The sequence below is a fragment of the Physeter macrocephalus genome, chromosome 21 (genome assembly GCF_002837175.3).
Source record: "Physeter macrocephalus isolate SW-GA chromosome 21, ASM283717v5, whole genome shotgun sequence".
Lineage (NCBI taxonomy): Eukaryota > Metazoa > Chordata > Mammalia > Artiodactyla > Physeteridae > Physeter > Physeter macrocephalus.
In genome coordinates, this window is record NC_041234.1 from 119,532,174 (window position 1) to 119,548,682 (window position 16,509).

General features: G+C 38.4%; 1 protein-coding gene across 1 annotated transcript in view; it reads right to left on the reverse strand.

Moving 5' to 3' along the window:
- The window catches only part of GABRA3 (gamma-aminobutyric acid type A receptor subunit alpha3), a 268,649-nt gene that overhangs the window by 99,638 nt on the left and 152,502 nt on the right, over positions 1-16,509 (reverse strand). The window contains exon 4 of the mRNA XM_024116769.3: positions 2,583-2,650. Within this exon, the coding sequence (XP_023972537.1) occupies positions 2,583-2,650 (68 nt within the window). The remainder of the gene's footprint in view (positions 1-2,582; positions 2,651-16,509) is intronic.

The following is a 16,509-nucleotide window of genomic DNA, read 5'->3' on the forward strand; positions in this document are numbered from 1 at the left end:
AGTCATTTTCACAATGTTGATTCTTCCTATCCAAGAACATGGTATATCTCTCCATCTGTTGGTATCATCTTTAATTTCTTTCATCAGTGTCTTATAGTTTTCTGCATACAGGTCTTTTGTCTCCCTAGGTAGGTTTGTTCCTAGGTATTTTATTCTTTTTGTTGCAATGGTAAATGGGAGTGTTTCCTTAATTTCTCTTTCAGATTTTTCATCATTAGTGTAGAGGAATGCGAGAGATTTCTGTGCATTAATTTTATATCCTGCAACTTTACCAAATTCATTGATTAAACACCAGAAATTTGTTTCCCACCCAGAGTGATCATAACTATTCTGCCTTGTGACACAATGGAAGTTCAGCTAAAAATACCCTGAAATTTATTTGACCAAAGGCTGCCCTATCAGGAAAGAGACATTCTGTTGCTTCTGCTTAATCATGAGGGAGAAGAACAAACAAGCAACTGGAAGATGAAACTTCAGAAGAGATAAAACATCTGGATTGTTTGAAATGTCTCCAGAGCCTCTGCACACCCATGTGTGCCTGCTTGGGTGGGAAAAGAGAATGGAGATGAGGTGGTTTGGGCAGGGGCTCTGTGTATGTTTCCGTAGTATCCCTGAATTTGGGTATCTGTTTGCACATGTGTGTCTATGGAGTGTCTGGGATGGTGTGTAGGCTGTTGTGTTTTTTTTTTTATTCTGTATATACTTTCTTATTTTTTCTGAATGTATTTATGGGTGTTCATTCATAAGTGAGAGTGAATGAGTATGTGTGTGTGTGTGGGGGGGGTGTGTGTCCAAAGAGTAGCTTCAGTTGCTTTCTTATGAAAATCTTAATCAATCACTAATTCCCAGCAATACAAAGAGAGCTTCACCTCCCTGGTGAGTTTGGTTGTCCGCAATGGAGTATGAGCTCTCTGAATATAGGATTCCCTAGAGCTCCTTAATGCAGAGTTGGGCCTCTAAGGAGTACTTGTTGAATGAGCAAATGTCAACAGTTTTAATGCATGCCTGGATCTGAAGCTGTGGGCATTAATGGTTAACAGGTTGAGAGGGGGCAATCTAGACATACAGGCTTTCCTGCTGCCACTAAGAGAGACTCACATCCTCCATCCATCTTACGTTAAACATGTCCCTCACTGAGCTCTCCCTATGTGTCAAGTACTCTATGAAGTGCCAGGGAAGACTTGGAGTACTCGGTACTTGCCTTTAAGGAGTTCACAGGGAGTTTACTGTATCTCTGTATCCCTTTCTTTATTCCACACTTAAAAGACAAAGTTCAGGACTCTACCTTCCCCCTTCCTGGCATCACAACCATTCATGACTTCCTCTCCTGAGAATTAGCTTGTTTCTCCAACTGACTCCTACACCTTGCCTGATTGAAATAAGATCCATGTAAAATTAACATGTCTAAACCAACTCTCAGCCTCCAGTCTGTTCCCCCTTGTAGTTCATGCTGTACAGACTGCCAGATCAATCATTCTAAAACAACACATGTATATTTTTACTGCCCTAGTCTAATCCACTCAATGGCTCTGTATTACCTATAGGAAAAAAACTCTATCATGACACTACACAACTGCTTGTAGTTACCCAACAGATCTAAATAAGCTTTGTCCCCTGCTAAGTAGTAGTCCCACTGAAGATAAAGAAAAAAAATCTATGTAGTGAGCATGGATATTTCATATTTTTGAACATAATTTTTCTGATTTTAAGATTTTAATTTTAAACACAAGGTCACTCATTCAACAAACCTTTTTGGAGCATCTAATCACTGTCTGACATACTGAGCAGATAATAGCTTCTTTGTGTCCCTTCATAATAATTTTTCAAATAACGATATTTGGTATCTCAAGTAGGTATTGATCAGATGCTCCATTAGGACAGGGTCTCCTGCCTCAACTTTCCACTGCATGCCTTGCTTTGGCAGAAAGGGAGAATGGTAGGAGAAGGGGAAGTCCTTGTAGATGGCTCATGAGTCATCCCCTTGCTAGTTCTGCTGTGCACTACCCTATTCCTTGAATCTGCTCTGATGCTCTCTTCATCCTCACATCTGTAGAAGGACCCGTTTCTAGTAGGTTTGACTCTTCCTCCAAACACTCTATATCACCATGGTCCATCCACTTCCGCGTTGAATAGGGCTTGTTTGCAAGGAATGGACTTCTACTCTTTTTGTGGGGGGGCATGGACTTCTTGAATGACACTACCAGTTGCTAGACTGAGAGTCCCCACCATGTGCACTCCTCACATGACCTATTTGTGCTGATATGTGTGTGTTACTGAAATGTGAAGTGTGAGGTCCGACAAAGTTTAATTGAGGATAGGAAGAAAAGCTGAATTTTGAAAGATATGTTGTGGAAGGGAAAGGTATTCCTGGTGGGGGATATATGCTTGATATGTGAATAGGTGGGAAGAGCAGGGCAAAAGATGGATTTAGCTAAATGTAGGATGATGAGGGTAGGGCATTCATGAGACAAGACTTCTCCTTAGAATATAGCTCCAAGGCCCTGCCATAGGAAAACCTCACTTTATTTTCTTTGATCTGTTGCATCATCTTTCACTTTTACCTTTGCAGAAACTATACTTACCATGTCAGTGTCTGACACAGGGCCAAAACTGGTCACGTAGATGTCAGTCTTAACTTCAGTCACTGCATCTGGTTGAAAGAAAGTAGAAAAGCAGAGTGTTATGAAAGACTGTTGCCTTAGCTCAGAGAGAGTCCAGTGCAGTACTCCAAATGATAGTGAACTTGTTACTTCTAAGAAAGGATACTTGGTACAATCGTAGGAAAACTCCTTAAAAAACTCTCACTTGTACTATTTCTTCACAGAGAATATGCTAGGCACAGGAACAAAGTCCATCCCTTTAGGTAACATTGAGAATGGCGGCAGAACCTCCAAACTCCAAAGCTTAGTGAGAGCCCTTCGAGATCTCTAACATTCACACATGCTGGGCTCTCACACTGGGATTATCCCTACCTGTGGTAGGTTACAAATGTTCCAAGAGCCAACCCTTTTCCACTTTCAGGAACGTAGGATGATTGTACTCCTACTTAAAGTACGGAAGGGATGTGTGACTGGTTTTGGTTGTAGGAGGAAGTAATATGTGTCCCTCCCTGGCTACAACAATTAATGTCCAACCCAAGACCCTACCTGCCATGGTCACCATGGAAACATATGTTAATATGGAGCTACTATAAGATTGAAACAGCCTGGAATGATGACCCAACACTTGGAGGACAACGGCACTGGAGAGTTGCCTGGATCCACAATAGACTTTGCATCAAAGAGAAGTACTTTTGTTGGGTTAAGTGACTGAGATTTGGAGATGATTGATATCACCTGATACACTCTCTTTGTATTTTTTTCTCTTGCAACTGTGTATTTACTCATCTGCCTTGCCACTTAACCCAAGAGCTCCTGAAGGGCAGTGTCCCTGTTTTGTTATCTCTGTATCCTCAGTACATAGAAAAGGAGCCTGTTATTGAGATGGTGCTTACTGAATATTTTCGGAATTAATGGATGAATCTCATCACATACATATTTTCCAAGTTGGAAAATGATACTCAGAGAAGTGAAGTTATTGCACTGCTAAGTTTCTCTTTTCCTCCTTCTGTCAGCCCTGTTTACCCCATTGCAGCTCAGACTAGCTCACCCACTCAAGCACACCTCAGAGTACAGGGTAGCCTACCTCAGCTTAGCAAAGTCAATTCCAGCCTACCAAACACCTCATAATTACACTAAATTCAAATAAGATCCACTCCAGCCCAGCATACCTGACCCCAGTAGAGCACACCAGTAGCGCAGCTAATACCAATAAAGCCCACATAGGACTTGATATATGTATACTATAATGAGGCTGGTTACTGGAGTCTATGGCAGTATTTTTTTAATTTTTAAAATTTATATTTCCTTTTTAATTGAAGTATAGTTGATTTAAAACATTATATTAGTTTTAATGGTACAATACTGTGATTTGACATTTTTATAGATTATGCTCCATTTAAAGTTATTGTAAAATATTGGTTATATTCCCTGTGCTATACATTACACTATTTCTTTTTTCCCATGGAGAGGTAATGGACACACATACTCCATTTATAGCATATTCACTATATTCATCCAGTCCTGGGTCCTAGCCCAGAGGTACTTTATATCTTATTGACTTCACATTTTCCAGAGCCGTCCCTTAGGCTCTTAATACACTACTCCCCTGCACAGGCACAAAGTATACTCAAGGCCACTGTACACATCCACAAACATTCCATTTTCAAAAGAGACTATGAGTATCATTTAATAATAATTGACACTGTAGTCAATTCACCAAAACACACAATCTACTTCCAAGCTTAATCAGCAAATAACATGTCTGAAGCTAGAGTTGTGTTTTAAATATTTGGGCTCTCATCTAGAGCACAGCCTTCCCTCAGAGATATTTCTGTGCTTCAAGGACAAGAGACAACACTTCAGAATGCCGAACATGCCCCCTAAACACTTGTCTCTTCAGATACACTGCCAGATTCATTGGCTGGGGAAACGTTGCCATACGCCAAAGTACATAAAACAAAATTAATTAATTAATGGGAGAGACCACAATTACATTTGAATCCAATATTCCAGGCAGGACATAGTTAGACACAGAACAAGTTTCTAAACCAATTTAACTGTAAAACTGTAAGATAGCTATGCAGATTCAAAACAGGGGACCCAGGGACTTCCCTGGCAGTCCAGTGGTTAAGACTCTGTGCTTCCACTGCAGGGGTTGCGGGTTCGATCCCTGGTTGGAGAACTAAGATCCCACATGCCACTTGGCACAGCCAAAACAAAAACAAAAACAAAACAGGGGACCCAGACTATAGGAGAAAAAGGAGAAGAGAGATAGTGGTGATAAAGTCAGGAGACTGCTGTAGCTCTAAGAGGAGAATGGAGTCACTGTAGGTAGAAAAGGAAGAGTCTTTGGCTGGGATGGAAAGGCTTGCGTTCTGGATCTCTGCCCAACTTGCTGAATGCCTTAAGACTTTTCTCCTTTTGACTTTTCTCTTGTACAATGAGGGTTTGGTATCAAACAAATTTGAATTTTCTCTCTGCTCTAACTAGGAACTCTGAACGCAGGGCCAAGCAAAAAGCATCTGACTAAAGGTGCCCAATGGTAGCAAAAGGCAAGTTTTCTCTGCTGCCTGAGGAAGGTAGGAGGTTTGTATGATCAGGCCACCCAACGTGGCTGTTCTCTTGCTCTCTGTACATCCCCTGCTTGACCAGTCCCTGCTTCACCTACACCCACTCACATGAATGACCTTCCCTCAATCATAGGGCCAAAACAGTAAATGCCTATGTACTTGTCTCTGGCCCCAGCTAATGATCTAATCGTTAGATCAGAACTATCTCCACTATGATGATTTATCAAAGGGGCAGTGAGGGGTGAACTCCTCTACTGGTTTCCCTGGCAACCAATAAGCACCGACCTAAAGTCAATTCCTCCTGTAACTGGTAACCTCCCTCCCCATCCCATCTGGGAGTGAAGACTACTACCAAGTCCTGCCCACCTCTGCTGCACATGGTGGGGTGTCACTCCAGGACCTTGGTTCAGACAAGGAAGATTCCCCTTATCCATGAAACCATTGATGTCTCTGTCGCTGACTCCAGGCTCTTTCTTTGGTCTCGAGGCTGGGAAAGTACAGGGCTTGCAGGTCTGGGGGGTGCAACCCAACAAGGTTTAATGCAAATAAGGTATTCCTCCTCTCTCTCAACTGTTCACTGTCATTTAAAAGACACCCATTGGGACTTCCCTGGGGATCCAGTGGTTAAGACCTCACCTTCCAATGCAGGGGGTGCGGGTTCCTTCCCTGGTCGGGGAGCTAAGATCCCACATGCCTCGCAGCCAAAAAACCCAAAACATAAAACAGAAGCAATATTGTAACAAATTCAATAAAGACTTTAACAAAATGGTCCACATCAAAAAAAAAATTTTAACATCTTTATTGGAGTATAACTGCTTTACAATGGTGTGTTAGTTTCTGCTGTATGACAAAGTGAATCAGCTATACATAAACATATATCCCCATATCTCCTCCTCCTCTTGCATCTCCCTCACACCCTCCCTATTCCACCCCTCTGCGTGGTCACAAAGCACCAAGCTCATCTCCCTGTGCTATGTGGCAGCTTCCCACTAGCTATCTCTTTACATTTGGTAGTGTATGTTGACATTCCCCCAGTGTTGCACACAGGGACCACAAAGCCCCAATGACTAAATCCCATTTTTTGACTAGGAAATCCAGCTGCCTTGGAGCAGGGTACGTGACAACACACAGAAGTACCCTGCAGAAGTATTGTACAGTGATTGAAAGCATGACTACCTGGGTTTGAATTTAGGTTCTGCCATTTACTCTTTGTGTGCCTTTTGTCACTTAACTTCTCTATGCCTGTTTCTTCATCTGGAAAATTGGGATAATGATAGCACGTACCTCAGAATTGCTCTGAGGATTTAAGGAGACAGTATTGAGACCAATAGTTAGAATAAATCCAGTGTTCAATATATGTTAGCTGCCGCTGAATACTATTCCAGAGGCAAGACCATATGAGACATCCATAAGGCCAAGTGGAACGAACTCACCCATAAGTCTAAGGTCCTCAGTCCCAGACAAAGAAGAGAGTATCCACCCACCACTCCAGCTCCTCTGTGTGAAGGAATGATTAGAAGTTTGCCATTTCATTTAATTAAATGAAAAGACCAGTGAATTAGACTAAAACTGGTGAGGGCTACAGTTCATAGTCTAGCCCCTGTTCACAGCCTTCTCATTTTTCAAATGTGAAAAATGATTTAATTGGGAAATGAGTTTTTTTCTTTTTTTTTTTAACAAATATTTTCCAATGCTCCTTGGTTCTTTTTTATTTACTTTGGAGATCCAATTTCCTCCCAATATTACCTTCTGAAACCAAAGGTGAATAGAATTATCTTTTCCTTTTGCAAATTTACTGTGGTATTGGAAGCTAAACACACATGCCCTTAGCCCTCAGTGGGACTCCCACTGGTGGGGAACTTATCAACCAGTTCCTAATGTCATTCCAGCTTGCTTTTGATCTGAAAGAGTAAAGATACACCAATCAGCAAGTGATCACTGTGTTTATATTGACTATGTTGCTCATACAAACTGTATTTTCTAGTTTGAATTCAAATATATCCCCAAGAAGCCATGAATTTTCTCCTCGGAGCAGAAACCAGAGTAGTTTCCCCAACTCTAGCTTCTCCACTCCAGCACACACATAAACATTGGTCTTAGTACTGCCCTTTGGATCCACACAACAAAATCTGCTTCTTGTTCTTTTGAGAGTTAAAGACCTTCAGAGACTGAAGGAAAGTGATCATGGTACACCTAAGTCTTCTCTTCTTGCTCCTTTCCAGATTAAATATCCTGACTTCCTTTGTGTCTCCCCTCTTTTGACATGGTTTTAAGCAACCTCACTATCCCACATTCACTTTCCTCTGGATTGGGTCTGATTTTTTTTTTACTGGCATGCTGAAATATGTTTTGTGATGAAACTTTGTCACAGCTCTATTAGACAGGATCATAAGATGAATGATATGAACAAAAGCCAACCATACCCCCTTTATCTCATTACAGGCTGTGACGGACTCTTCAATCCTTCCCAATAACAGTCTTCCTGACAATAGTGAGGTTTTAAGGATTGGGACTTTGACTAAAAGAACAAAGTCCTGACTTTTCTGTTTTCCTACTTCCATATCACTGGGAATTTTAGAGAATAAGTGTTTGTTATTGTGTACACTTTTCATCTTGAAGAGAGATTAAGCTACTAGAAATGAGCTCCCGTGTGACTAGCTGGGTCTGCTAGCAACATGGATTTGAGGAGTGGCCTACAATGACTTATGGAGAGCCTCTTGGAGATCTGAGAGCTGGAGTGCTCTGATCTGTTAATGGCCTTTTCATTTGTCTTTTACAAACCTTGGGGACTGAGCTACTGTAAGTACTCAGTGACACCCCCCCATAGCATTAATCACAGATAAGCTCTTCAGAGGAATCTCAGAGAGATGGCTTAAGGAAGCAGATATGACAAAACTCTGTATTAGAGGTCCTAGGTTCTAATCTAAGCTCGGCAATTGACTCACACCCCCTTTTGCAGGCTGTCTGGGCAAAGCTCATAACTTTTGACATTTGGTAGGCCAGAGGTCTAGCACTGCGTTTATGCTACTTCATCTAGTGTCTGGCACCTGGAATGTACAGCAAATCTTAATAGCTAGCTACATGCAACATATGTTTATAACAAAACACCAGGAAGAATTTCAGTCTTAATGCACCCCCAAAATTCATCTTTCAGTCCCAAGCCAGTTACAGTTGGTGGGCAGTACACACCATTCAGATCACTCCACTTCATTCACTGGTTCCACAAAAACACTGATTCCTGGGCTATCATCCTCAGCATTTCATCGTCCTCATCATTATCTCATTCTTTAATCTGGCATTTAACATTTAATTTGTAAAGTACCAACACATATTTCAAGTGTCAATTCAAATGGTCCCATTTGTCTGTCACTCATTCTAGATGTTTCCCTCCTCCAACTTTTCCTTTTCCGTTTCCTGTACACCTATTATTTGTCACCTAACTCAATACTTACCCAGCGTGTAGTGGTAAAAGCATTGAACCTGATTTCAGAAGATCTTGGTACAGGTCAAGGAGTGCTACTGACAAGCTACTATGATCGTGAATGAGACTTTTATCTCCTTGAGCCTAGGTTTCCTTAACTAGAATATGAAGTTTCGGCACAGAGATCACTAAAATACATTTCAAAAAATATGCTCTGTTTCTTTGGTCTTGTGGTTTCTAAGCCCAGAGTAGATCAGAGGCACTAAATTAGAACTGAAGAAGAGATAGGACAGTGGCAAAAACAAGAAATAAGCACTAATGTAGTAAAGAAAGGGGTAGGAAAAAAGTAATAATACCCAGGCTTTTCTCAGAACAGGTTGCTGTGCTCAGTGCTTCTAGTGGCATTAATATAGGTCTATAGAAGGACCTTCCTAGAATATCTTTGCCCTCAGACCTTTCTAGAGACATCCCTTCCTTGTGATGGGGACCAAAGCCAATATTAGGATTTGTAGCTCCAGAGAAAATGATGGGCAGATGTGTGGAACTAGCCACCCACATAGAAAGAAATTTCAGTAACAGGTATGGAAGAAATAAAACCATCAGAGAGCAGCTTCTTCAGCGGTTCATAGCCCTTCACTGAAAATAGAGGTCACTTCCAAGAGCTAGTAGGATTTCCTTGGGGCAATATTATAACAAAATTATAGAGGGAATTTGAAGCTGTGCTCAAATAATGACCAGGAAATAAGTTGGAGGCCAACTACACAAGGTCTTCTCCACTCTAAAGGCACATCCTTGAGCCAGAACAAGCTGAAAGTCAGGGGAAAAGCAAAAGAATCTTTAAAACAGCTGAAATATTCTAAAATGTTACATGGATGCTCTGGTATTTTTCCAGGACCTACTGATTTTTAGCTTAAACATAAAACTAATAAGTGGAAAAAACTTTGGTATAGGACTCTGGAGACTTGGGTTAATCCTGGTCCTACCTCAAGTTAACTATACCTTAATTGCTTTATCTGTGAAAAAGGGAATCCATTTTGTTATGATTCCAATATTTAAAATATTGGCCATAATAGATTAGAAGAGGTTACCAGAGGCACATACACTGTCATTCTTAAGAAATGTTTGGAACTTCCAGATAAGATGGCACAGGTAATAAACACACTATAATGAGAGATAAAATATAAATGATATAATTTAAAAAACCATATAATTGTTCCAAATAATAGATCGAAATGTCATGGAACAGACACAAATCAAAGGTGTAAGTAATATTGAAGCCAGAGATCTGGGTCTGAAAATAAGAAGTAAAGTAAAAGAAATGAAAATATTTCTCTGTACAAAAGAGGAGAATGGAAGCAGGCTGAGTACTCGTTGGTCAGAGCTGGGGCTCTCCTTGTAGAGAGGCTAGAAAAAGTGAAGATGAACTGATGCCCAGGGTATGACTCTGTTTGAGGCAGCAGGCATGGGCTAGGGGGGTGGGTGGGGATGACATGATATACAAAGACATAGTCTTGGGATTAGAAATTGAGCTAAGTGGCTTGTTGGACCAGGAATGGATCAGCAATATCACAATGGAGAAGAAACTTCAAAAATACTGTTATAAGTCCAGCTTGGAACAGGGATCAGAGTAGAAGCAAACTATAAAACCACAAGACAGTAAGTAAAAGAGGGTGAAAAACTAAAATTAAAACAAAACTAAACTGGTTTCTGTCATGGTGGAATAAGTGCATTACAGCCTTTCTCTCCCAGTGATTATAAATAAAAATCTCTGGACGAAATATAAAAGCGACTACCCAAGGACTCTGAAAAGTAAAAAAGAACAGATAGATTATAGAGGGGCATCAAGACTTGGAGAAGCAACCCACAGGGAAATACGTTTCCTGTTTTTTATTTTCTTCTTCTTTTCTCTTGCAGTTCTGCCTCAAAGGCAAAGCTGCATAGTGGGACAGTGGCACAAACAGCTAAAACTCTGATTTTAAAAATCTGTCTTGCCAGAAATTTAGGGGAAAAGGCCACTTTGGACCAGAGAGTGTGGGGAATCCCAGCGTATAGAGGGTTAAAGAAGAGGATCCAAAATTCTTTATATGAACCCTCACAAACCATGGGTTTACCCTTAAGCACATGCCTAGGACAGACTCAAGACAGCATGCCAAAGGCTTTGAGAAGTACACTATGATTTAAACCACCACCTAAATTTCACACTAATCCTGAATAGCACAAGTAGAGGGCAGACTCAAAACCACACAGCAAAGATTTTGATAATTGAACTATGAATTAATATGTAAACCACGGACCAAGCCTTAGGACTATCCCCTCAGTGATACGTGTGTTACATAAACCAAATGCATCATAGCAAAGGCTTTGAAAACTGAAAGAGATGGGCATCACCACCCACAGAAAGTAAGGCAGACCTTGCTTTTTAACTAAGTTGATTGTCTGCTAAAACAAACAAGAAAAAAAAATTCAACATTCTCCAAAGCATTATAACAGGACTAAGACTCCACATAATAGTCAAAATGTCCAGAATACAATTCAGCATTATTTTACTTAGAAAGAACCAGAAAAATGTTACCAATTCTCAAGGGAAAACACAATCAACAAATGTCAACTGTAACATGATTCAAATGTTGAAAATTTCAGTCAAAGATTTTTAAATGGTTATTATAACTAAGCTCCATGAGGTAAATGAAAATACATTTAAAATAAACAGAAAAATGAAGTTTTCACAGAAAAATTAGGAAATATAAAAATAACCAATTTGAAAATTTAGCAATAAAAAATGCAATTACCAAAATAAAAAATTCACTGGATGGTCTCAATAGCAGAATGGAGATGACAAAGGAAAGAGTCAGTGAAACTGGTGATTGACAGAAATTATCCAATGTGAAGAATAGCAACAAAAATGTCTGAAAATATATCAACAGAAACTCAGGGCTATGCTGAATGATATGATAATGTCCAACACATAGAACACTGGAATTCCAGAAGGAGAGGGGAAAGAAATTAGTACAGAAAAAATATATTTGAAGAAATAGTGTTCAGAAACTTTCCAAGTTTGGTAGAACACATAAGTTTACAGAATCAAGCCATTCTACAGACCCTAAACAGAAAAGAAAAAAAAAAAAACAGAAGAAACGATTGCCTAGACATATAATAATCAAACTGCTAAATACCAAAGATGAAGAAAAATCTTGAAAGAAGGTATTAGAAAATCACACAGTCTATGAAGGGGAACAACTACTTGAAAGACTGAAGCTATATCATCAATTCACAGACAATAGTGAAACAGGATATTTAATATGCTTAAAGAAAACAACTGTTAACCTCAGAACTCTATACCCCATAAAAATATGCTTCAGCAACTTAAGTGTCCATTGACAGATGAATGGATAAAGAAGATGTGGCACATATATACAATGGAATATTACTCAGCCATAAAAAGAAATGAAATTGAGTTATTTGTAGTGAGGTGGATGGGCCTAGAGTCTGTCATACAGAGTGAAGTCAGTCAGAAAGAGAAAAAACAAATACCGTATGCTAACACATATATATGGAATCGAAAATAAAATGGTTCTGATGGACCTAGGGGCAGGACAGGAAAACAGACACAGACATAGAGAATGGACTTGAGGACACGGTGGGGGTGGGGAAGCTGAGACAAAGTGAGAGAGTAGCATTGACATATATACACTACCAAATGTAAAATAGCTAGCTAGTGGGAAGCAGCTGCATCGCACAGGGAGATCAGCTCAGTGCTTTGTGACCACTTAGAGGGATGGGACAGGGAGGGTGGGAGGGAGGCTAAAGAGGGAGGGGATATGGGGATGTATGTATGCATATAGCTGATTCACTTTGTTATACAGCGAAAACTAACAGAACATTGTAAAGCAATTATACTCCAATAAAGATGTAAAAAAAAAAAAGCTTCAGGAGACATTCTGAGATTTAAAAAGACAAGGGAATTTGTTACCAGCAGAGTTATTCTATAAGAAATTCTGCAGAAATTCTCCAGGCTTAAGGGAAATAATGCTGGGGGGAAATTAGATTGTCAGGAATAAAGGAAGAACAACAGATATGGAAATTCTGGATATATGTTAAAAAAATTGTTCTTTCTTAAGTTCTTTACAATAGTTATGACGGCTGAAATTAAAAATTCAAACATTGTCTCATGTGGTTTTTAATGAATGTTGATATAATAGTTAAGACACCCATAACGTAAAGGTACTCTGGATGGGCAATGGACCGATATTGTTACAAGACTACTTTCTACACTTTACTGGAAGCGGAACAATATTAACTCTAAGAAGACTGTGAAACCTTAGCTGTGAAAATGGTAATCCCTATAGCAACCAATGAATCTCATAAAGAAATATTCCTAAAAAGGCAAGAATTAAAATAAAGATGTTCAAATATTTCAAAAATATTCAGTAAAAGGAAAATAGATTAACATAAAAACAGAGGGGACAAACAAAACAAATAATAACATGATGAATCTAAACATAACCATGTCAATAAATATATTAATTGTAGGTGGTCTAAACATACAAAGCCAGAGATTGTCAGATTGGAAAAAAAAGAGCCGAATATATTCTGTGTACATGACGCCCACTTTAAATATAAAGACATAAATATATTAAAAGAATGGAAAATATATATAATGTAAACACCAATCAAAAGAGAGATGTGGTTGATATATTAAAATCAAAGAACTATACTGTAGAACAAGGAAAATTACCAAAGATGAAGAGGGATTTACATAATTAAATCACAAGTAAGATATTACAAGGCTAAATGTGATATCCAGCAATGGAACTTCAAAATATATGACACAAAAACTGATGGAATTTAAATAGGAAATTTAAAAATCCAAAATTATTGTTGGATACTTCAACATTCCTCTTTCAACAATTGATAGAATGTGTACAGACAAAATTAGTAAGTGTATGGAAGACCTGAACAATATTATCAACCAGTGTCACCTGACATTTATAGAACACTCTACCCCCAGCAGAAGAATATCCAAGTTTTCAAGTACATTGGGACCTTCACCAAGATAGCCCATAAAACAAACCTTAACAAATTTAAAAGAACTAAAGTCATATAAACTATGATCAGTAACCATAAAAGAATAAAAATAGTAATTAATACTGAAAAATATCTTTCCTAATATTTAGAAATTAAAGAACACTCTTCTAAATAACCCATGGATCAAGAAAGAAGTCATAAGTGATGTTTCAAAATATAGTGAACTCAATAAAAATACAACACATCAAAGCTGTGGGATGCTCATAAAGAAATACATAGAGGGAAATGTATAGCATTAAATATCTACTTTAGGAAAAAAGAAGGCTCAAAAAGTCCATAATCTAAGCTTCCATCTCAATAACTAGAAATATAAAAAAAGAAACAAATTAAAAAAACAAGTAGAATTAAAAACAGAAAACCGATAGAGGAAATCAGTGAAATTAAAAACTGGTTCCTTGAAAAAAATTGAAAAATTGACAAACCTCTAGTCAGACTGAACAAACAACAAAAAGACAAAATCTATGAATATCAGGAAAAATAGAAGAGTAATGTCACCAAAAGTGGCAGAGTAAGGAAATCTAGGGCTCTCTCTCTCCATAAAAACAACTAATAAGCTTGGAAAAACTGTCAGAATCAACTTTTACAGAACTCTAGAATCTAGTCAAAAACAGATATCCACCAGGGGAATATGTGATGAAGAAAAAAGGTACCTCACCCACCTATATCCCACAACCCCCAGAGTGGCAGCAGCCATAAAGATGTCAGCCCACACTCCTGTTACAGGTTCCCATTGCCAGAAAGAGCAATATAAATCTTATTCTGAATGGCAGGTCGAAACCCTTAACCCCTTTTTGAAAGAGGGATGCAATGGCTTGACTTTGTTTCATTCAAATGGGATCATTCCTAGTGCTGGGGCTGCTTCCTGAGAGGCACTGGTCAAAAGCATTTAAAGACAAAAATATTGACAGCAGCAGCCTGGGGCTAGGGATAACAGTTGGGACAAGCAATAGACAGACTGAAAAGCCTGAGAAGAAAAAGTTTAGAAAAGGAGATACTTGGGTGAATAAGGATTTTTACAAACTTCCAACATATACCAAGGGATTGATAAGTCCACACACATGCCCAGGGCTTGACATATGCTCAGAAAAGGCCTGAGAAGAACCTAAACTTTCACATCTGGCTGAATTTCAGACCTCACTATAAAGGGGAAGTGGAAGCTAAGGCAGAGTCAATTCTTCCTAAACAATTCTACAGATTAAACACAGTCCTAAATAAAATCTAAGGGGTTTTTTTTTGGTAGAAATTCATGAATTGATTCTGAAATTTGTATGGAAAGGCAAAAGAGCTAAATTAAATAGCCAAAACAAAATTTTTAATGCGTTCTTAATTTGGAGAACTCTATTATAGGATTTCAATGTTTCAAGATTTACTATAAAAGTACATCGATCAAAACAGTAAAAGAATATTTGAGTTTTTTAAGGAAACTCCATACAGTTCTCCATAGCGGCTGTACCAATTTACAGTCCCACCAACAGTATAAGAGGGCTCCCTTTTCTCCACACCCTCTCCAGCATTTATTGTTTGTAGATTTTTTGATGATGGCCATTCTGACTGGTGTGAGGTGATACCTCATTGTAGTTTTGATTTGCATTTCTCTAATGATTAGCAATGTTGAGCACCTTTTCATGTGCCTCTGGCCATCTGTATGTCTTCTTTGGAGAAATGTCTATTTAGGTCTTCTGCTCAGTTTTGGATTGGGTTGCATTTTTTTTTTGATATTGAGCTGCATGAGCTGCTTGTACATTTTGGAGATTAATCCTTTGTCAGTTGCTTCATTTGCAAATGTTTATACATCAATCAATTGAACAGAATGGAGAGTTAAAAAATATGCCCCGACATATATGGTCAATTGATTTTCAACCATGGTGATAATGCAGTGTAGAAAATTTAGCCTTTTCAAAAAATTGTGCTGGAACAATTAGATAGACATATGCTAAAACATGCTACTCCAGCCCTTACTTCACACCTTATATAAAAATTAACTCAGAATGGATCATAGACCTAAATGCAAAACCTAAGACTATAAAATTTCTAGGAGAAAACACAGACAAAAATGTCTGTGACTTTGGGTCAAGCAAAATCTTTTTTAGATATGACATAAAAGTCACAAACTATAAAAGAACAAATTGTTGAGTTAGACTCATCAAAATTTAAAACTTCTCTTTTTCAAAGACACTGTTAAAAGAATAAAAGCACAAGTCAAAGACTGGAAGAAATATTTTCATTTCAAACTTCTAACAAAGGACTTATATAAAGAATATATAAAGAACTTTCAAAATTCAGTAATAAGTGATAAAACAAGCCCAAAAAATTTCTTGAAAGGATCTAAACAGATATTTCACCCAAGAAAATAGACTGGTGGCAAATCAGTACGTGAAGATATGCAATCAGGAAATGCAATTTATAACCACAATATGATACCATTAGTAGCCTATCAGAAGAGCTATGAGGGGATTTTTCCAGTTGCTAGAAGTATTCTGTATCTGGGTTGTATTGCTAGTTACATGACAGTACACCACAAAGAGTGAATTATACTGTATGTAAGTTGCATATTAATTTTTAAAAGTATAAAATTTGACCAAAATTAAACAAAGTGAAAAAAAGCATAAAGACTCCCATTTAAAATGAGTCTATATTGTTTCCATGTCCTGGCTATTGTAAATAGAGCTGCAATGAACACTGTGGTACATGACTCTTTTTGAACTATGGGTTTCTCAGGGTATATGCCCAATAATGGGATTGCTGGGTCGTGTGGTAGTTCTATTTTTAGTTTTTTAAGGAACCTCCATACTGTTCTCCATAGTGGCTGTATCAATTTACATTCCCACCAACA